Source organism: Mobula birostris, chromosome 12 (genome assembly GCF_030028105.1).
Source record: "Mobula birostris isolate sMobBir1 chromosome 12, sMobBir1.hap1, whole genome shotgun sequence".
Taxonomy (NCBI): domain Eukaryota; kingdom Metazoa; phylum Chordata; class Chondrichthyes; order Myliobatiformes; family Myliobatidae; genus Mobula; species Mobula birostris.
The window spans coordinates 24435812-24459446 of NC_092381.1; the positions used below are offsets into that span (position 1 = coordinate 24435812).

Sequence of the window (23635 nt, forward strand, 5' to 3'; positions counted from 1 at the left end):
GTGCCTTTTAACTGGTTTTAATGTACCCACTTTTTCTGGCAGCTTGTTCTGGAAGCTGACAATCCTCTTGGTGGAAAATGTTGCACCTCAGGTTCCTGTTTTATTTATTTAGAAAACATAGAGGCATAGAAAACCTACAGCACAATACAGGCCCTTCGGCCCACAGAGTTGTGCCGAACATGTCCTAGGCTTACCTATAGCCCTGTATTTTACTAAGCTCCATGTACCTATCTAAAAATCTCTTAAAAGACCCTACCGTATCCGCCTCCACCACCGTTGCTGGCAGCCCATTCCATGCACTCACCACTCTCTGAGTTAAAAAAAACTTACTCCTGACATCTCCCCTGTACCTGCTCCTCAGCACCTTAAACCTGTGCCCTCTTATGGCAACCATTTCAGCTCTGGGAAAAACCCTCTGACTATCCACACAATCAGTGCCTCTCATCTTCTTATACACCTCTATCAGGTCACCTCTCATCTTCCGTCGCTTCAAGGAGAAAAGGCCGAGTTCACTCAACCTATTCTCATATTGAGATATTTATTTCTCAATATCTCAATATTTATTGAGATACAGTGTGGAATAGGCCCTTTGAGCTGCACTGCCCAGCAATACTCCATTTTGACCCTAGCCTAATCACAGGACAATTTACAATGACCAATTAGGCTACCAACCAGTACGTCTTTGGACTGTGGGAGGGAACTGGAGCACCCAGAGGAAACCCACGCGGTCACAGGGAGAATGTACAGACTCCTTACATTCAGCGGCGGGAATTGAACCCCGGGTCACCTGTACTGTAAAGTGTTGTGCTAACTACTACGCTACTGCGCCACCCCTCTCACCCTTAAACCTTTACTCACTAGTTCTTGAATGCCCAGACCTGGGAAAAACTGTGCACGTTCACCCTATCACCCCGTGTGATTTTATACACCTCGGCCAAGCCCTTTCCGATTCACCTCGCCTGCCAATATCTCCACCCCATGCCATGTAGCTTTGTGTCATCTACATATTTGAATAGATTACACTTGGTTCCCTCTACCATGTCACTGATACAGATGGTGAGCAGCTGGGGCTCCAACAGTGAAAGCAGCTTCCTAACCGGCAAATAACCCATTTATTCTTATTCGTCACCGATCCTCCACCATCAAATCTTTCTCTTACTCTCTCCAAGCGTCTCATACATCCATAGTTTATGTTCAAAGCTAAAGAAGCTGAACAGCCTAACAGTTGTCAGGGTTTCTGCTGCGTAAAGAACTGTTATGAAAAGGTCTATCAGTTGCCAATTTTGATGTATTCATTGAATCCACATTATTCTGCATGAAAAGCCCTGTAGCTGCTTCTTGGGCACTCCGATGTGCTTCACAAGAAACGACTTGCATTCCAAGTGCTGTAGGGATTTGCTTAACTCAGTCGGAGATATTCACTATTATTAATATGAGCAAGCTTGTCTACTGCAAAATATTGCAAAATACAGCAAGTACATTGTTATACTTTCCAGCAACTCTCTCATTTTCCCCATGGTGCGAATGGTAAATACTTGTATGTGGAATTTTAATGAGTTCTAGCCTTGCTGAAGTACCTTCGACTGCAGCTGAGTATCCTTATCAATTTTTGAAATATTTTGTTTTACATTTGCTATTTTGTCTCATTTTCAAATGCAGTTGTTTGGAGATTCTAATTCATTGTACTTTACATTTTTTTAAAAATCTCTTCTAGGTAATGCTTACGTAACCGCAGATAACCAAGTTGAGTACAGGTCACTGTCTGGCATTCGCTACGTGTGGTGGTATCACTTAATTGGATTGCTCTGGACCAGCGAGTTTATTCTTGCTTGTCAGCAGATGACCATCGCCGGGGCTGTGGTGTGCTGTTATTTCAACAGGTAGGAGGAACATAGAACTGTATAGCCCTGGATAGGCCATTCGGCCTAGGTTGTTGTGCTGCCTTGATGCCAATTTACAGTAAATGTCTTCCTCCTGCGTGCCATCAGTATCCCTCCATTCTCTTCATAATCATGCGACTCTCTAAAGGTCTCTTAAACTCCACTACTACCCGTGGTAACCTTTTCCAAACAACTACCACTCTGTGTTTTTAAAAAAAGAACTTGCTCCTCACGTTGCCATTAGACTTCCAGCCTCTAACCTTAAAAGCATGTCCCCTCACGTTTGACATCTCCAGCTGGGGAAAAGATTCTGTTTCCCTCAAAGTCAGCAAAACTAAAGATCTGGTCGTTGATTTCAGGAAGGGTGGCAGCGCACATCTCCTCTCTCTAGCAGTGGTGCTGAGATTAAAAGGGTTGAGAGCTTCAAGTTCCTAGGAATGAACATAACCAATAGCCTGTCCTAGATGTCACAGCCAAGAAAGTTCAACAGTGCCTCTATTTTAGGAGGCTAAAGAAATTTGTCATCTTGCATTTATCAGTGCACCATAGAAAGCGTTCTATCTGGATGCATCAGACAAATTCTCTGAGGCTGGGATCTGAATGCACAGCTCCTGACAGACTGTGATCCCTTTCCAAAGGTGCTTATGGACTCAGTTCTGGAAGTGATGATGGATTGGGATGCAGTTGCACAGACGTTGATGGATTGGGATCTGGATGTCAGTTTGTTGATGGGCTGAAATTTCATTCTAAGTGTTATGATCTTTTCAAAACAAAATCGCACCATGCTAAGTGTAGCAGTTAGTCCAATGGTATTACCGGTCTGGAGTTTGGAGTTCAATTCTGGTGCTGTTCTGTGAGGAGTCCCTGCACCTCCTCCCCATGGAATGTGTGGGTTTCATCCTGGTCCTCCGGTTTCCTCCCACAGTCCAAAGATGCAGTGGGTTGGTTAATTGGTCATTGTAAATTGTCCCATGATTATGTTAGGGTTAATGAGGTTTGTTGAGGTTGCTGGGGCAGCACGGTTCGAAGGGCCGGAAGGGTCTACTGAGCACTGTATCACTAAATTAAATTAAATTATTGCCCCTGGGCTGTTTCTGACCACGGATCCATTCCTTGCACATTGATCCTGAAAGTGTTTGATCTGTTCAACAAATGACATTAGCACATAGAAGCAAGAGTTGGGCCATTTGGCTCATTGCGTCTGCTCTGCCATTCCAGCATTCATCTCATCCCCATTCTCCTGCCTTCTCCCTGTAACTTTGATGCCCTTACTAATCAAGAAAGAACCTATCAAACTCTACTTTAAAAATATACTTCACAGCATGGGCTTCACAGCCATCTGCAGCAATGCATTCCACTGATTCACCACCCTCTGGCTAAAGAAATTACTCCCCTTCTCTGTTCTAAAGGGACATCCTTGTATTCTGAGGTTTTGCCCCTCTGGTCTTAGACTCCCCCTTGATAGGAAACATCCCCTCCACATCCACACTTCATAGGCCTTTCAATGTTCAATTGCTTTCAATGTTGGTACTAAAGCCATCTTGAACATAGAGCGTTATAGCAGAGTGCATAGCCTTCAGCCCACTATTTTCTGCTGACCTTATAACCCTTCCTAAGGTCAATCTAACCCATCCTTCTTACATAACCCTTCAATATCCTATCATCCATGCGTCTAACGTAAGAGTTTCTCAAAAGCCCGTTATGTACCTTCCTCTACCATCACCCCGGCAGCATGTTCCACATAGTCATCTTGCTCTGTGTTTTAAATAAAAGTCACTCTGTAATTTACTCTAATTATCCTAAATTATACTCCATGAATTTTAAAAATTGACAACGTGAACACCTTTCAATGGAAGCAAGAATTCTAGTGATGTCATATCCACCCTGGGGCCTGAGTTGAACTGTTGCCCCCAGCTCCAGAACGATTCATCGGGCTGCTAAGAAGAGGATGTTGCTGTGTTCCTGGCTCAGTTCCACACTGTTTAGACATCTAATCTTTGATGGAATAACATAGCAAGGCATCGTCAATGCTTCATTTCTCTCCAGGCTTGGGACTAATATATGATCACTGATTTCTTTCCTCAGAGACAAAACCAATTTGCCCAGCCACCCAATCCTCACTTCTATTTCGAGGCTCTTTAATTACCATCTGGGAACAGTTGTTAAGGGCTCGTTTATAATCACTCTTGTCAGGATTCCACGGATTGTTCTTCTGTACGTTCACAACAGCCTAAAAGGAAAGGTAAGATAAGATCCGGGAATGGGATTCATTTCCAATCCTTCTGATATTTTTCAAGATACCCCATCTATTTAAAGGAAATGTTACCATTTACAGTAAATATTTTATATCCTGTGGCTCAGGGCAATGCATTTCATTAGAGTGCAATTTAGAAGGTCTCTATGAACTATAATGTTTCTTTTTTTAAAAAAAATGCAAGTCATATTCAATTAAATCCAGCTGCTAATAATTTATTTTGTCTTTGATTCTGAAGGCTTAACTTTTATCCAGCTTGTTTCTGTTTCGATAATGTTATTGGCAGCAACGTGCTCCATCTGGCTGTGAGATCAATTATTGTTTGTGGGCTGTAACATTGCTGTGGGATGCAGCAGCTGGTCATCTGCTTCTGGTATGGGAACATCTTGTCCAGTGAACTTACTTCAGAAAAAGGGTACTCTCACATTGCGAGATGTGAAATTGAAATACTTTCAAGACGAGATGCCGGGCTGCACTTTTGTATGAATGACTGTTTGCCGTGAGAGTTGGCATATTGCTGCAAGTGAAGGCAGTGCCAGGGTGAGTGAGGAGGCAAATGTTCTTGCCCTGGGGCAAGAATATATTTTCTGTCCTCTGTTGTCAATGTGTGTCCCACATTAAATAACAGATGATCACATGTGACAGTGCGATTAGGATTGGTGGTGTCCTCGGATGCATTTAAGTGATCAGACCTGTTATCCTCAGTCGCCTTGTTTGGACCATTTTCGCACATGAAATCATGGACGAGCTCAGCAAGTCAGGCAGCATCTATGGTGGGAAATAAACAGTCGATGTTTTAGACCGAGACCAGGACTGGAAAGGAAGGGGAAGAGTACAGGCTAGTAAGTGATAGGGCAAGTGAAGATTATAAGGCTAGCAGGAAGGAGCTTAAGAATCAAATTAGGAGAGCCAGAAGGGGCCATGAGAAGGCCTTGGCGGACAGGATTAAGGAAAACCCCAAGGCATTCTACAAGTATGTGAAGAGCAAGAGGAGAAGATGTGAGAGAATAGGACCAATCAAGTGTGACAGTGGAAAAGTGTGTATGGAACCAGAGGAGATGGCAGAGGTACTTAATGAATACTTTGCTTCAGTATTCACTACGAGAAAGGATCTTGGCAATTATAGGGAAAACTTGCAGCGGACTGAAAAGCTTGAGCATGTAGTTATTAAGGAAGAGGATGTGCTGGAGTTTTTGGAAAGCATCAAGTTGGATAAGTCACCGGGACCAAGAGGGAGTAGGGATAGCCCAGGAAATTATAGACCAGTGAGTCTTTCTTCAGTAGTTGGTAAGTTGATGGAGAAGATCCTGAGAGGCAGGAATTATGAACATTTGGAGAGGCATAATATGATTAGGAATAGTCAGCATGGCTTTGTGAAAGGCAGGTCGTGCCTTACGAGCCTGACTGAATTTTTTGAGGATGTGACTAAACACATTGATGAAGGTAGAGCTGTAGGTGTAGTGTATATGGATCTTAGCAAGGCATTTGATAAGGTATCCCATGCAAAGCTTATCGAGAAAGTAAGAAGGCATGGGATCCAATGGGACATTGCTTTGTGGATCCAGAACTGGCTTGCCCACAGAAGGCAAAGAGTGGTTGTAGACGGGTCATATTCTGCATGGAGGTCGGTGACCAGTGGTGTGCCTCAGGGATCTGTTCTGGGACCCCTACTCTTTGTGATTTTTATAAATGACCTGGATAAGGAAGTAGAAGGATGGGTTAGTAAATTTGCTGATGACACAAAGGTTGGGGGTGTTGTGGATACTGTGGAGGGCTGTCAGAGGTTACAGTGGGACATTGATAGGATGCAAAACTGGACTGAGAAGTGGCAGATGGAGTTCAACCCAGAAAAGTGTGAAGTGGTTCATTTTGGTAGGTCAAATATGATGGCAGAATATAGCATTAATGGTAGGATTCTTGGCAGTGTGGAGGATCAGAGGGATCTTGGGGTCCGAGTCCATAGGACACTCGAAGCTGCTGCGCAGGTTGACTCTGTGGTTAAGAAGGCATTCAGTGTATTGGCCTTCATCAACCGTGGGATTGAGTTTAAGAGCCGAGAGGTAATGTTACAGTTATATAGGACCCTGGTCAGACCCCACTTGGAGTACTGTGCTCAGTCTGGTCACCTCACTACAGGAAGGACGTGGAAACCATAGAAAGGATGCAGAGGAGATTTACAAGGATGTTGCCTGGATTGGGGAGCATGCCTTATGAGAATAAGTTTAGTGGACTTGGCCTTTTCTCCTTGGAGCGACGGAGGATGAGAGGTGACCTGATAGAGGTGTACAAGATAATGAGAGGCATTGATCGTGTGGATAATCAGAGGCTTTTATCCAGGGCAGAAATAGCTAGCACGAGAGGGCATATTTTAAGGTGCTTGGAAGTAGGTACGGAGGAGATGTCAGGGGTAAGTTTTTTACGCAGAGAGTGGTGAGTGCGTGGAATGGGCTGCTGTCAACAGTGGTGGAGGCGGAAACGATAGGGTCTTTTAAGAGAGTCCTGGACAGGTACATGGAGCTTAGAAAAATAGAGGGCTATGGGTAAGCCTAGGTAGTTCTAAGGTAAGGACGTGTTCGGTACAGCTTTGTGGGCCGAAGGGCCTGTATTGTGCTGTAGGTTTTCTATGTTTCTAGGCGAAACCAGTTGAGGGGGAAGGTAGGTGGGTGGGGGAGTTGTGATGAAGTAAGCAGCTGGGAGGTGATTGGTGGAAGAGGTAAAGGGCTGAAGATGAAGAAATCTGATTTGAAAGGCCAGTGGACCATGGGAGAGGAGGATGGAGGAAGAGAATCAGAGCTTTTAAGGTTCTCCCCCCCCCCTTTCATTTCTAGTTCCGATGAAGGGTTTCAGGTTGAAACAAAACTGTTCATTCCTTCCCATAAATGCAGCCTGGCCTGCTGAGTTCCTGCAATATTTTGTGTGTATTACTCTGGATTTCCATCATCCGCAAAAATCTCATGTTTGGACTTATCTTAATTTGCTAGATTTTCTTATGTTTTGTACTTCCTGAGCATGGTTTGCTGGAGCAGCAGTGACAGCAGAAAGTGATTGATTAGCATTCTGTCGTTACATTTTATTTATCACCACAAGCAGACAGGTATACACACAACATACAACGCACTGAGGCAAACACACAAAGCAGAGACAAACTAATAAATGTTATGTATACATGCATCAATGTGCACGCGGTTTTACATATTTGCATGCATACATACATACGTATGCATTTCTCTCAAGCGTGCACACACATGGACATGCCATTTTCTTGTTGTGGATTGCATAGATTAGCCACTTGAGCAACAGCCCTTCAGTGTCATTTGACCTTTGCAGTTCTATCCAACTACTTTAGTAGTCGTAGAGTTCTACAGTACTGTAACAGGCCCTACGGCCCAACTCACCCATGGTGCCTTCTTGAGATTAATTAGTAAATGAGTTTAGATTAGATTATGAGGACACTCAGTCCTCGTTTATTGTCATTTAGAAATGCATGCATTAAAAATATGATACAATGTTCCTCCAGTATGATACCACAGAAACACAGGACAAACCAAGACTAAACTGACAAAACCACATAATTATAACATATAGTTACAACAGTGCAAAGCAATACCTTAATTTGATAAAGAGCAGACCATGGGCACGGTAAAAAAGGTCTCAAGTCCCAATAGCCCCATCATCTCACGCAGACGGAAGTGCCGCAACCTTGCAGCACCATTGGAAGCACACGGCCGCAGCCAACTCTGAGTCCATCCGAAAACTTCGAGCCTCCGACACCGAGCACCAAGCACCATCTCTGCCGAGCGCTTTGACCCCGCCCCGGTCACTGAGCAACAAACAAAGCCGAGGACTCAGGGCCTTCCCCTCCAGAGATTCTGGATCACACAGTAGCAGCGGCAGTGAAACAGGCATTTCAGAAGTTTCACGAGATGTTCCTCCCTGCTCTCACGTCTGTCTCCATCAAATCAGGATTGTGCACAGCACCCTACTTAACAGATAACAGACATCACCACCGGAGTGGCCGCTGCAAGCTGTGTCACGCCACCATCTCCTCCCTCCTGAGATTAATTAGTAAGTGGGTTTGATCAATACTTGGGACTGTAAACAGATGGTGAATGCAGAAACTGCTTGTAACTCTCTGTGTCCTGTGACCTCCTGTAATCCTACATTCTTCCACATGTTCGAACCTCACCATCCAGTGTGGCTGTGAATTTGAAACTTTCAAATTGTAAGGTGGTGGTGTTGTGCAAGGCGAATTGTTAAGGAGATGGTAACTAACTGCTCAAGACCTGTGTGTGATCAAAGCTGTTGCTGGTTTTGAAAGCTGGAAAGCAGCAGCAAAACCTTTCACTGTCCAGGGCTGCCACCACCTCCTCCTCGGCCAGTGACAGAGGTGACCTGAATTCTGTCCATCCGCTGTCCCAGTTACCCTCCTCCTCCACTGTCTCTCACTTACACCTTTTACCTCAGCTTCTGCTCCAAAGAATCTGGAGATGTTTACGTTTGCACAGAAGTTCCGCCTCCCTGGCTTCAATCTCCAGAGCCACAGGTACTGCATATCCTGCTCGCTTCAGTTTATTTTTCTTCTGTCATCATGATCTCACTAAGGAATTCCCTGGAACGTTTACCTGTCTGTCAATCGAAAGTGAACCTGCTCTTTGGCATTTTGTTGTTCTAGTCATGTTTCTCTCTTCCTGAGGTGCTGTGCTGTACAGAATGACTTTGAACTATCAGGGAACCTATCTGAATCTGGATTGGTGATGATTTTAGATTCTTTCTTCTCTCTGCCCCACCTTGAATCTCGATCCTTACTTTAACGTTACAACTGGCTCCTTAGTGCTAGGATTTTCTGATAGGCTTACTCACTTATTGAGATACAACATGCAATAGGCCCTTCCGGCCCTTCAAACTGTGCTGCCCAGCAATTCCCTGATTTAATCCTAGCTTAATTACAGGACAATTTACTATGTCCAGTTAAGCTACCAGCATTTTTGGACTGTGGGAGTAAACCAGACCACCCAGAGGAAACCCACGAGGACACAGTGAGAGTGTACAAACTCCGTACAGGCAGTGGCAGGAGTCGAACCTGGGTTGCAGGTACAGTAAAGTGTTCTGCACTACCAGGCAGAACATAGAACAGTACAGTACAGGAACAGGCCGCTGTCCCATGATGCAGTGCCAGACTAATGAAACTGGGAATTAAACTCCGAACTAATAACCACAAGAGATTCCTCGGATGCAGAAAACCTTGAGCAAAACACACAAAATGCTGGAGGACCATCAGGACTGGTCCTGATGAAGAGTTTCAGCCCAAAACGTTGATTGTTAATTCCTCTCCATAGATGCTGCCTGACTTGCTGAGTTCCTCCAGTGTTTGGTGTGTGTTGTCAAACTATTCCTTTTAATTCTTTCTTCCTACACAGTGATGCTGTACTTAGAACACAGAACAGTATACATAAAATGCTGGAGGAACTCAGCAGCCCAGGAGAAGTGTAAACAGTCGATGTTTTGGGCCAAGAGCCTTCATCAGGACTGGACAGGAAGAGGAGAAGTCAGAGTAAGAAATGGAGGGAAGAGGGTGGAAGAAGTACAAGATGGCAGGGGACAGGTGAAACCAGGAGGGGGGGGGGGGTGACATAAAAAAACTAAGGCGTTGATTGGTGAAAGAGATGAAAGGCTGGAGAAAGGACCCTTTATCTCTTCACCAATCAACTTCCCAGCTCTTTACTTCACCCCCTCCCCCCTCTCCCAGTTTCACCTTTCACCTTGTGTTTGTGTCACAGAACAGTACAGGCCCTTTGGACTATAATGTCATGCCAAACCTACTCCAGAATCAATATAGTTCCCTCCCACACCGCTTATCACTCTCCATTTTTCTTTCACCCATATGCCTTATCTCAGAGTCTTTAAAATGCCCCTCCTATATCAGGCTCCACCACCATCCATGGCAGTGCATTCCAGGCAATTACTATTCTATGTGGGTGAGTTTAAAAAAAAAGTCTACCTCTGACATCTCGCTAAGCTTTCCTCCACACACCTTAAACTGATGCTGCCTGGTTTTGGCCATCGCCGCTCTGGAATAGAGACGCTGGCTGTCCACTCCATCTATGCCTCTTATCTACCTCTGTCAAGTCACCCCTCATCTTCTGTCACTCCAAACAGAAACACTCCAGTTCAATTAACTTTTCCTGGTAAGGCATGCTGTCTAGTTCAGGCAGCATCCCAGTAAATCTCCACTGCACCCTCTCTAAAACTTCCAGATCCTTCCCATGATGACGTGACTAGTACTGATCCTAAGGATGGGTCTAACCGGAGTTTCATAGAGCTGCAACGTAGCCTCACGGCTCTTGACTTCAATCACCTGACCAACGAAGATCAACATCATAGAGCTTCGTAACCACCCCTTCAGCTTGTGCGGTAACTTTGAGGGATTGATGGACTTGAACCCCCAACTACTTGGTAACTTCTTGGGAACTGCTGTTGCCATACGCATCGGGGTAAGTGGATAACTCCTGACTTATGATCTGCACTTGGTGGAATGACCTTTGGGCTGTCACTTGCCTCAGGATAAGTACAAGTTGACCAGAAAGGAAACATAAATTACCCAGGCTAAAATCAATTTTGAATCAATCAGCCCAGTACAGATCTGTATCATGTGAATTATTTTAAGCACTGTTCCTCTATATTCTCGGATTTCTCTCCTGATTTTCCTGCTCCCATTGTCCTTGAGATGTCTGACTCTGAACCATCACTGACAGAACAGTGTAGGGAAATCTCCTGCTATGCTACTTTACTGCTGTTGCCTCCCTGATGCACTTGTGCTTGTAGTGGTGCTTTTGAAAGCTCCAATCAAAGGAGAACATGTTGAAAGTATTTAGCAGGTCAGGCACCATCAGTCGAAAGAGAAAGACAGAGTTCATGGGTGGCACAGTAGCGTAGTGGTCAGCACAACGCTTTCCAGTACCAGCAACCCAGGTTCAATTCCCGCCGCTGCCTGTAACGTTCTCCCCGTGACCGCGTGGGTTTTCTCTGGGTGCTCCTGTTTCCTCCCACAGACCAAAGATGTACCGGTTGGTAGGCTAATTGTAAATTGTCCTGTAATTAGGCTAGGATTAAATTGGGGAATTGCTGGGGGGGTTGTGGCTCGAAGGGCCAGAGGACTTATTGACACTGTATATCAATTAATTTTTAAAAATTAATGATTTACGTTCGACATCCTTTGTCAGAACCATTGGGATGAATGATCCTCATACAAAGATTTCTCTTTGCACAGACCCTGTGTGACCTACTGAGTGTTTCCAGCTTTTTCTGTTTTTATTTTGGATTTCCTCCAATTTTTATATTGAAATCTCATTTATTTTTAGAAACTCCTACTATATACCAATCACTTTAAAAGTTTTCAACTAATCTTTTATCATCAATGTGGCATTTACCATGATTTGTTCATCTATTGTCTTGCTGGGAGATCTCTGCCACTCTGGAACCGAGTTCAAATATCTCCAAAGGCTTTGCCAGTGTCCTAACATGGCATGCCTGGTCAACTTTATAATGTCTAAACTATCCAGCATTCTGAATTATAAATGGCTCTGAATCTGGAGTTCTGAATTTTTCAAGAGTTTGAATAAACTGTCATGCAAAACAAAATAAAGTTTGAATGAATATTGAAATGGAATGGGGAATATTTTGGATTTGGTGGTGATTTTTGATTTCATGGATTCTACTGCTCTCCCTCTCTCACTCTCTCTTTCAGGAAAATACCTGTGCCAGATGTCTACTCAAGTGCTGCCAGTGTTGTCTATGCTGCTGGGAAAAGTGGCTTCGATACCTGAACCAGGTACATCTCTCTTGGAAAAAAGGTGGCTGGTACAATTCCTGTTAGAAAGACAGTTCAAAAAAACATAGACTCTTAAACTGGTAAATTAGTTTATTATTGCCACATAAGACTATTTGGCTCATCAAGTCTGCTCTGCCATTTCAAAATGGCTGATTTATTATCCCTCTCAACCCCATTCTCCTGCCTTCTCCCCATAACCTTTGACATCCTTACTAATCAAGAACCTATCAACTTACGTTTTTAATATACCCAATGACTTGGCCTCCACAGCCATCTGTGGCAATGAATTCCACAGATTCAACCACTATGTAGCTAAAGAAATTCCTCATCATCTCTGTTCCAAAGCGACGTCCTTGAATTCTGAGACTCTGCTGTCTAGTGCGAGATTCCCTGTGAGAGAAAGCATCCTCTCCGTGTCCACTCTCTAGGCCTTCAAATATCAATGAGATCCTCCTCCACGCCCATCACTCTTCTAATCATCAGCAAGTTGTGAAAAACTTTATGTTGCAACAGTGCAGTCACACAGTACAGAAAAGCACAGAATGCCTCCTTGATGGAAATCACCAACGAGCACCCTGACTGGCAATGACGGGGCCCTCACAGACAGATTATTCCTGTCCAGACAGCAACCCTAACCCCAATATATATTGCCCTTAGAATGGCTGCCATGGGGAAGAGATGGTCATCCAGGGAGAAGGCAAGAGGGGTTCAGAGAGAAAATGTCATCAATGCTCGAATGGCAGAGCAGACTCGATGGGCCAAGATGCCTAATTCTGCTGCTATGTCTTATGTTCTTTGTAGACTGTGGATTTGCCAAGAGGGTGTGGAGAAGGATGCACTAGTCCTTATCCCATTTCTTAGACCATAAGGCATAGAAGCAGAATTAGACCATTCAGCTGTTCCAGCATTCCAATTCTGGCAGATCCTGGACCCCACTCAACTCCATTAACCTCCTTTCTCACCATATCCTTTGCCCTGACCAATCAAGAAACTATCAATTTTTCCTTTAAATATACCCACAGTCTTAGTCTCCATGGCAGTCTGTGGCAAAGTATTTCACAGATTCACTACTCTCTTGCTAAAAAAAATTCCTGCTTACCTCTGTTCTAAAGGGTTGCCCCTCAATTCTGAGGCTGTGCCCTCTAGTTCTGGACACCCCAACCAAAGGAAACATCCTCTCTTCATCCACCTTATCTAGTCCTTAAAACATTTGGTAGGCTTCAATGAGATCCCCCCCCCCCCCCGCATTCTTCTAAATTCCAGTGATGGGTCAATGGTCTGACAGTCACCAGCAGGAGACGAAGACAGTAGTTTTTCTTCCGTCCTAGAGGACCAAGATATTTCAGTCGAGCCTCTGCCGGTCTACTGTGTTGAATAGATCCCATAATTTTTATTATAATTTTTGGCTTACAAAAATATTTCTTCATGTCTACATTTGATGTTGTTTCTGATTAACATTTTTAATTAAACATTTTAAGTATCATTCTTGTACAAATCTATTGATTTTCACAAACTATAGAAACTTGGATAAGTTTCACAGATCATCTAAAGAAGTGAGGGAGAAGAGTTTCTGGCATCTCTTCAAAACTGGTCATGCCCATGCATACTGATCTAGTAATCCCTACTAAACAGAACCGCATGCCTTTAAGTTGAAAACAAGTCCTTCCACTGTGACAGCCTTTTTCCAAGACATTTTGCAGAAAGCAGTGACACCCGTTCTCCTACTTACCTCTCGACGCTGAAACATAATTTCTCCTTTTCAAATTGAAATCTGTTCCATTGGTTAAACTTCAAGGCTGCAGCTTTTGTCTGCGGTTTGAATGGTGCACTAAGCAAGCCCATTGATCCAGCTATGCCTTTCATGGCTAGAGGACCAAGTATGAATGGTAGAAGGTCAAAGGTTTATCAGAGAGCCAGGGAAAGAGGAACCCTTTGACCAACAAGTACTGAAGCTGTAATACCCCTACGTACAACTTCAAGAGCTAAATCAGTTATTGCAATTTTCTGCTTCAATCAAGATTTAAAATGTCTTCTAGTCAATATACTTTTAAATTAATTCCTCACTCTTTCTGCTAACTTTTTTTTGGTATGTATGTTTACCATAATGTTTAATTTTCAAAGTGCATTCCATGCCATTCTTAAAGAGATTAAATCTTATTTCTTTGAAAAAAATTTTTTAAACTATTTGAAGTTAGATTTCTTATCTTCATTCCTCCTTTCTAACAGAGCTTAATAATTTTGCAACTATTCCTTAATGTGTTTTTCTTTGATCTGCCACCTGCACTCACCTTTCCTTGTGTTATTTTCTATGTCAAGATGTAATAATAAATGTCTTCACTACAAAGAAGGCAGAGAGAGTCAAATGTATCAGAGAAAAACTGTGTTGCTGATAGCTGTAAGGTTACCTAACTGCTCTCATTTCTCTATTGAAGTTGGAAATGACTGCCAGAAATCTACTGAAGCTCAATTGCCCTTGGGTTTTAGATACTGCGGGATGTTTTCTGTCCTGTGCTTACAGTTGGCCCCCAGTTTCCTCGCAGAACTTAGTACCTTGGACGATGGCAAGAAGCTTCCTTCGGCCTCTTGGTTGTTCCAAGGTATGCTTCTGGCGTAAACACTTAGATTGTAAAAGCAGGATCTGCTGTTGCCATGACAGCCATTGACCCATGGCCTCAATGCATTGCAACGTATCTCTTATTCTACCGCACGGTTCAACTGCTGCACAAAGCAGCGATTATTCACAGCAAGCAGTCCGTGGAAAAAGTGGAACTGGAAATGTGCCACAGTGCTGTTCTCATGACTCTCAGCTGCCATTGTCATCGCTGGTGGCTGGCCAGAAATTCTGTGCATCCCATGCACATCCCGTACTTTTACCAATAAAATGTGCAGTGATACAAATTCTCAAACCTTGCCCTATGATGCTTTTAGCCTCTTTTGCGATTGTTTCGAATCCTGAACAACAAGCTAACGTTGCTCTAACAGAGATGTGCTAGCGTCATCAGTTTGCTGTTCGGGATTAGCCAGAGTCCAGTTTGGATTTGAACAAAGAAGTTCCTATTGAAAGTGAAATGGAAGAGGAACAATTGAGCCACTTTTGATTTTTTCCAAAGAAATCATCGTCCAGCTCCCTCTCACTCTGTGGTGGACATCCTGCTTTAATAACTGAGCAACTTGTTTTCTTCAAAGCAGAAGCACTGAAGACAAAGCCCACTCATTCTATTTAAGGATCTAAAGCTTGATGTTGTTTATTGTCAATCTGATTCTATAAAACAAGAATTAAGGGGAAGATGTCTCCAGCTGAAGCTACAGCATTCTTTCTCTCTTCCCCCTGCACCTTCTATCCACGATATCACATTTTTGAAAGAGTTGGTTAGGGTGGTGTGGCATTTAATAATTATCCTTATTTATTTGGGACTAGCTGATTTAAATTGATTGTCCCTTTGATATCCACTAAAGGCAAAGGAAGGTCCAGGGGAGCTTCACGAGAATCATCCCAGAATGAAAGGGTTAAAATGAGGTACATTTAATAGCTCTGGGCCTGTACTCACTGGAGTTTAGAAGAATGGTGGTGGGGGGTGGGGCGGCTCTCATCGAAGCCTATTGAATAATAAAAGGCCTAGAGTCCAGGACCAGAGGGCACAACCTCAGAATAGAGGGCTGTCCCTTTAGAACAGAGATGAGGAGGAATTATTTTTTAAGGCAGGGCGTGGTGAATATGCGGAATTAATTTCTACTGATGGCTGTGGAAGCCAAGTCATTAAGTAAATTTAGAGTGGAGGTTGAGGGGTTCTTGATTAGTAATGGCAATGAAGACTATGGGGAGAAGGCATGAGAATGGGGTTGGGAAGTTTAATAAATCAGCCATGATTGAATGCGGAGCACACTCGATGGGCTGAATGGCCTAATTCTGCTTCAGTGTCTTGTGGTCATTAGATTTCCTGAGATTCCTGTAAATTTGTTTCGCTGTGGACACTCCATCTCGAACTATAAACAACCACCCTGAAGGTACAGTTTAGTGCAATGAAAAGTCAATAATGTAATCTAAATTCCATTAGATTATGAGAACACTCAGTCATCTTTTATTGTCATTTAGAAATGCATACATGCATTAAGAAATGATACACTGTTTCTCCAGAGTGATATCACAGAAAACAGGACAGACCAAAGACTAACACTGACAGAACCACATAATTATAACATACAGTTACAGCAGTGCAAAGCAATACCATAATTTGATGAAGAACAAACCATGGGCACGGTAAATAAAGTCTCAAAAGTCCCCGAGTTGATCGACTCCCGAGTCCCTGATAGCAGGCGGCAAAAGGGAGAAACTCCCTGCCATAAATCTCCAGGCACCGTCAACTCGCTGATGCCTTGGAAGCAGCCGACCACAGCCAACATTGAGTCCATCCATCCGAAAACTTCGAGCTTCCGACCAGCCTCTCCGATATAGCCTCCTGAGCACCATCCTCTGCCGAGCGCCTTCAACCTCGCCCCAGCCGCTGAAACACGCAAAGCCGAGGACTTCGGGGCCTTCTGCTCCGGAGATTCCGGTTACCACACAGTAGCAGCGGCAGTGAAGTGGACATTTCAGAAGTTTTCCAGATGTTCCTCCGTACTCTCACGTCTGTCTCCATCAAATCAGGATTGTGCACGGTCACCTACTTGACAGATAACAGACATCACCACCAAAGTGGCCGCACGCGCTGCCGTCGCACCACCATCTTCTCCTCTGCCATCTTCTTCTCCTCCACCATCTTCTCCATTAGCTTTACATTGCCCAGATATCACACCCAGGATATAAAATAGATGAGCACTCATTTATCCAAATTGTGGTCTTAAGGGGGATTGACAGTATTAGACAAGATGGGGGATGATATAACAGTGCAATTGGATAAATAATTCAATAAACTTCCTCGATCTGAAACTCTTGTTCAGTTCAGCCTCATCTTTACCATGGATCCAATTGTACTGAACAGATGGGGGTTGTTCACCCAAACGTGATGGTTCTGGTGCCTTGTAACTCAGCTGGATTCTCTCTCCAAGCATTTCCCTTTCAAGTATGTATCTAGTTCCCTTTTGAAGTTTATCGTTGGATCTGCTGCTGGAACCCTTCAGGCTCTGCTTTCTGTATCACAGCACTTAGTGAGGGACGTATTCTCACCTTCCCTCCCCCAAACCCGTAATTCTTTTGCTTCTCCTATTAATCTATATTCTCTTGTATCAACCCTCCTTCTTGGTGAAAGCTTTATTCTGTTAAAATAATGATAGTATTAGGATCGTGTTTAATATCAGCAGCATATTTTGTGAAACTTGTTGTCTTTGCGGCAGCAGTACAATGCATAATAATAGAAAAAAGACAGGAATTACAGTAAATATATAAAATATGTAAATTAAATAGTGCAAAAATAGAAATTGAAAAAGTAGTGAGGTGGTGTCCATGGGTTCAATGTCCATTCAGAAATCGGATGGCAAAGGGTAAAGAAGTTATAGACAATAGGTGCAGGAGTAGGCCATTCGGTCCTTTGAGCCAGCACCGACATTCACTGTGATCATGGCTGATCATCCACAATCAGTATCCAGTTCCTGCCTTATCCCCATATCCTTTGATTCCGCTATCTTTAAGAGCTCTATCCATCTCTTTCTTGAAAGCATCCAGAGACTTGGCCTCCACAGCCTTCTGGGGCAGAGCATTCCATATATCCACCACTCTCTGGGTGAAAAAGTTTTTCCTCAACTTCGTTCTAAGTGGCCTACCCCTTGTTCTTAAACTGTGGCCTCTGGTTCTGGACTCACCCATCAGTGGAAACATGCTTCCTGCCTCCAGCGTGTCCAATCCCTTAATAATCTTATATGTTTCAATAAGATCCCTTCTCAACCTTCTAAATTCCAGAGTATACAAGCCCAGTCACTCCAATCTTTCAACATATGACAGTCCCGCCATCCCGGGAATTAACCTTGTGAACCTACGCTGCACTCCCTCAATAGCAAGAATATCCTTCCTCAAATTTGGAGACCAAAACTGCACACAGTACTCCAGGTGTGGTCTCACCAGGGCCCTGTACAGCTGCAGAACGACCTCTTTGCTCTTATACTCAATTCCCCTTGTTATGAAGGCCAGCATGCCATTAGCTTTCTTCACTGCCTGATGTACTTGCATGCTTGCTTTCAGTGACTGATGTACAAGAACACCTAGATCTCGTTGTATTTCCCCTTTTTCTAATGACTCCATTTAGATAATAATCTGCCTTCCTGTTCTTATCACCAAAGTGGATAACCTCACATTTATCCACATTAAACTGCATCTGCCATGCATCTGCCCACTCACCCAGCCTGTCCAAGTCACCTTGCATTCTCATAACATCCTCCTCACATTTCACACTGCCTTCCAGCTTTATGTCATTGGCAAATTTGCTAATGTTACTTTTAATTCCCTCATCTAAATCATTAATATATATTGTAAACAGCTGCGGTCCCAGCACAGAACACTGCGGTACCCCACTGGTCACCGCCTGCCATTCTGAAAGGGACCCGTTAATCGCTACTCTTTGTTTTCTGTCAGCCAGCCAATTTTCAATCCATGTCAGTACTCTGCCCCCAATACCATGTGCTCTAATTTTGCCCACTAATCTCCTATGTGGGACTTTATCAAAGGTTTTCTGAAAGTCCAGGTACACTATATCCACTGGCTCTCCCTTGTCCATTTTCATAGTTACATCCTCAAAAAATTCCTGAAGATTAGACAAGCACGATTTCCCCTTCATAAATCCATGCTGACTTGGACCGATCCTGTTACTGCTATCTAGGTGTGTCGTAATTTCATATTTTATAATTGACTCCAGCATCTTTCCCACCACTGACGTCAGGCTAACCGGTCTATAATTCCCTGTTTTCTCTCTTCCTCCCTTCTTGAAGAGAGGGACATTAGCCACCCTCCAATCCACAGGAACTGATCCTGAATCTATAGAACATTGGAAAATGATTACCAATGCATCCACAATTTCTAAAACCACCTCCTTAAATACCCTGGGATGCAGACCATCAGGTCCCGGGGACTTATCAGCCTTCAGACCCAACAGTTTATTCAACACCATTTCCTACCTAATATAAATTTCCTTCAGTTCATCCATTACCCTGGGTCCTTTGGCCACTATTATATCTGGGAGATTGTTTGTGTCTTCCCTAGTGAAGACAGATCCAAAGTACCTGTTCAACTCATCTGCCATTTCCTTGTTCCCCATAATAAATTCACCCGCTTCTGTCTTCAAGGGCCCAACTTTGGTCTTAACTATTTTTTTCCTTTTCACATACCTAAAGAAGCTTTTACTATCCTCCTTTATATTCTTGGCTAGTTTACCTTCGTACCTCATTTTTTCTCCGCGTATTGCCTTTTTAGTTACCTTCTGTTGCTCTTTAAAAGTTTCCCAATCCTCCGGCTTCCCGCTCGTCTTTGTTATGTTATACTTCTCTTTTACTTTTATACTGTCCATTACTTCCCTTGTCAGCCACGGCCTCCCCTTACTCCCCTTAGGATCTTTCTTCCTCTTTGGAATGAACTGATCCTGCACCTTCGGCATTATTCCATAAAGTTGTCCCTAAATCATTGAGTGTGTGACTTCACACTTCTGTACTTCCTTCCTGATGGTAGCAATGAGAACAAGGCATGTCCTGGGTGATGGAGGTCCTGAACGATGGATGCCGCCTTTCTGAGGCACCGCTCCTTGAGAGTGACCTGGATACTACGGAGGCTGGAGCCCATGATGCAACTGACTAAGTTTACAACTCTCTACAGCTTATTTTGATCTTGTGCAGAAGCCCCCTCCCCCCACCCCACCCCAATACCAGGCGGTGATGCAGCCAGTTAGAATGCTCCCCAGAGATTCATAAATTCACTCATAAATTTGAATTGATCAATTAAATCTCTCTCTTTTCTGCTTCATCATACCATTCAGTACTCTCAACTCTCCATTTAACTCAAGTTCCTTAACCCTGACCTAATTCTGGTAAATCTTATCTGTGCTCCCTCCCAAGGTCGGTAATGCCTTTCTGATGTGTGATGCCCAGAGGTGGACACAGTACAGAATTCTAACAGGGACTGTCACTTTATATTTAAATAAAACACAGCTCCCTATTAAAGAGTTATCACCATCCCTGCCTCTTTCGGTCTCCTGCCGCACAGAATGATTTGGCACACGAAGGCTCTGTCAATGCCTGTGGAGAGGGGTTGCCAGTCAAACAGAAAGGGACTGAACAATATGAGGATCAGCACTGCTTCAGAACAACGGCACTTTTCATAGTTGTACATGAGAAAGATTGAATAGCTGTCAGGGATCGGTGCTGCATTCACTTCGCTAATATTACTGGGTGCAGATTTTGAACTCTTGGAAGTTGGTCTGTATGAGAAGAGAGAGTTATAGAGTTCATCAAACCACAGAGACCAGTGATTATCTCAGAGGCTGACGGCAATTAGCACAAAGCTTTCCACAGATCTCAACAGCTGAAGCCGTTGGCACAAACATCTTGCAATTCTGAATGCAGTGGGTGGATTGTTTCCTGGCACAAGTCTTGGCTGATGAGAAGACAGCCAAGGATTCCGTGGTTCTTCACTGCACCAAGCACAATCGCTGATTTCCATGCCGACTATTTACCAAAAGCATACTCAGGAGCTGTGGAAGAAGACACATTTCTAAGTAACATGTGAAATGATTTATATCTGTCAGTAGTCTGAAAGGAGAAATGATGTTAGGTGGGATAGTTTATTTTCTTACATGTTGGAACAGTTCTTGCTATGAATTCTGTGTAAAACATGTACAGAGAGTGTACAACGAGTGGAGTGCAGCCCTCACAAGGATAGTTGAATACTAACACTGACAGGCATGTCCTTGTATTAGACAGGCTCACTCAATTGACTCTTGGTTTTAACTTGGCTTACGCATTGTGGGCTGTGTCAATGCTTTTGGATAGTATGTTGATTGGAAAATCATGTTTGAGTTTTACATGACATTGGTGAGACTGTATTTGGAATATTATGTTTAGCTTTGGTCACCCTGCTGTAGGAAAGGTGCCATTAAGCTGGAAGGAGTAAGAGAGGAGATTTATGAGGATGTTGCCAGGACTGAGTTACACAGAGAGATTGAGCAGGTCGGAACGTTTTTCCATTGAAGCATTGGAGAATGAGGAGTAATCTTCTAGATTTCTATAAAATCATAAGGGGCATAGGTAAGGAGAATGCATCTTTTTCCTCAGAGTTGGGGAATCAAGAACCAGATGGCACGGGTTTAAGGTGAGTGGGGAGAGATTTAATATGAGCCTGAGGGACATCTTTTTCACACAGATGGTGGTCAGTACATGGAATGAGCTGTCAGAGGAAGTTGATAAGGACATGTACATCAACAATATTTGAAAGATGATTGAAGAGTTACATGAATAGGAAAGATTTAGAGGGATATAGGCCAAACACAGGCAAATGGGACTAGCTTAAATGGTAATCTTTCCTGGCATGGACCAGTTGGGGTGAAGGGCCCATTTCTGTGCTGGGCAATTCTAAGATTTGGAAGAAAAATCAAAAGTAGAATGAAAAGAATACCGACCTACTGATTCCTGAAGTAAATTAGATGCATTTGGCACAAACATCTGTGTGTACATATGTAGTTTAACAAGCCATCTATAGGAATATCACCTGACTGGGAGATGGTATTAGCAAGCTCCCCCTGAAAAAGATTGCATGGAATGTAAAACCTTCAGGATTCATTCTGCCCCTATAGCAGAATGATGCCTCTGAATCTGTATCCTCAGCTTTTCCAGGCAGCCTGACATCCTCACTTCAGCAGCTAGCATTACTCTCTCCAACAAGAAAATTCATCCAAGCATTTTCAGTGTCAAAGACCAATAAAAACAAAGTGCTGGAGATGGTCAGCAGGTCAGTCAGCCTCTGTGGGGAGAGTTAGCCGTTCAGGCTAATGACTTTCACTGGGATCTTCAATGATCAGCTTCCTGTTATAGTAATGAAGACTTACAGATCAAGGAACAGTCTAAAATAGGTGCTGTCTTGTGTCAGTGGAAAGCCATTACGGAGAGACAGTTGAAGTAATGATACTGTTTCTGATATTAATGGAAATCTTAGTGGACAATTATGTTTTATGCTTCTAGCTTTATGATGCTGGAAGTAAACTGAGTGAAATGCACCCTTCTTACATCAAACTAGAGACATGATTTTTTGAATGCTTCTGTATACAAAGGCTTTCCTATCAGCCCATTGCTGCCACTGCTGTCTAGTGACACTGTGAGAAGTAGTTTCTGTGCACCTTGAATAGAGTTGGCTGTTGGCACACACCACCTTCATCTGTACATTCAACATTCAAAATAAATTTATTATCAAACTACATATGACATGTACTACCATGAGATTTCTTGCAGGCTTCACAGTAAATACAAACAAAAACAATAGAATCAATGGAAAACTGCACAAGATGGACAAGCAACCAACGTGCAAAAGACAACAAATCGTGCAAATACAAAAAACAAACAAAATAATGATAATAATAAATAAATAAGCAATAAACATTGAGAACATGAGATAAAGAGGCCTTGAAAGTCAGTCCATAGGTCATGGGTATAGTTCAGTGTTGGTTATACCCTCTGGTTGAAGATCCTGATGGTTGAGGGGTAATTACTGTTCCTGAACCTGGTGGTGTGGGACCTGAGGCTGCCTCCTTCCTGATAGACCTCCTGATAAAAGAAGAGAGCATAGCCCTAGATTAGTTACATCTGTACACCTTTTTGTTAATGCAGATATCTAATCTGCCAATTATGTGGCAGCAATGTATAAAAGCATACATACATGGTCATGAGGTTCAGTTGTTGTTCAGACCAAACATCAGAATGGAGATGAAATGTGATCGAAGTGACTTTGACCATGGAATGATTGTTGGTGCCAGATGGTGTGGTCTGAAAATCTCAGAAACAGCTCATCTGCCGGGATTTTCACGTGAAATAGTCTCTGGAATTTACAGAGAATAGTGCGAAAAACAAAAAATAAAATCCATAGGGGGAAAAAAACATGTCTTGTTAATGAGAGTGGTCAGAGAAGATTGGCTAAACTGGTTCCAGCTGAAGGGAAGGAAGCAGTAACTCAAATAACCACCAGTTACAAGAAGCACATCTCTGAACGCACAGCACACTGAACCTTGAAGTGGGTGGGCTGCAGCAGCAAAGGACCACGGACATACGCTCAGTGGCCACTTTATTAGGTACAGGAGGCTCCTAATAAAGCCACCACTGAGCGTATATTGAAGGTGAACCATTGAATGAGCTCCCGAAGAGGTGAAGATTAACTGATGTTGTGTTATGAGCAACAAATAGAGAACATTGAGTAGGTGTGTTTATTGCAATTGCTGTGATAATTACTTTATGGTCAGAAAGGCACAAAGGGAGGCATTTGCAAAATGTTCCTTTGAACAATGCTTCTTCAATAACCTCATTATACATACAAGCTTCCCACTTTCTCTTTCAGAATGCATACATTGCAACGGCGATCAATGGGACAAATTTCTGCAGCTCAGCCAAAGAAGCATTCTTTCTCATTGTCAGTAATGCGCTGAATGTGGCTACAGTCAATTGCTTTGGAGACTTCATGTTGTTTCTGGGAAAGGTGAGGACATACAATGCCCATTG

The 23635-nt window shown here is 43.3% G+C and overlaps 1 protein-coding gene across 2 annotated transcripts in view; it reads left to right on the forward strand.

Annotated features, from left to right (window-relative positions):
• The window catches only part of LOC140205797 (choline transporter-like protein 3), a 159434-nt gene that overhangs the window by 108319 nt on the left and 27480 nt on the right, over window positions 1–23635 (forward strand). For both annotated transcript variants that reach the window (XM_072273486.1, XM_072273487.1), the window contains exons 10-13: window positions 1715–1880; window positions 3966–4122; window positions 11879–11962; window positions 23475–23612. In XM_072273486.1, the coding sequence (XP_072129587.1) occupies window positions 1715–1880; window positions 3966–4122; window positions 11879–11962; window positions 23475–23612 (545 nt within the window). The remainder of the gene's footprint in view (window positions 1–1714; window positions 1881–3965; window positions 4123–11878; window positions 11963–23474; window positions 23613–23635) is intronic.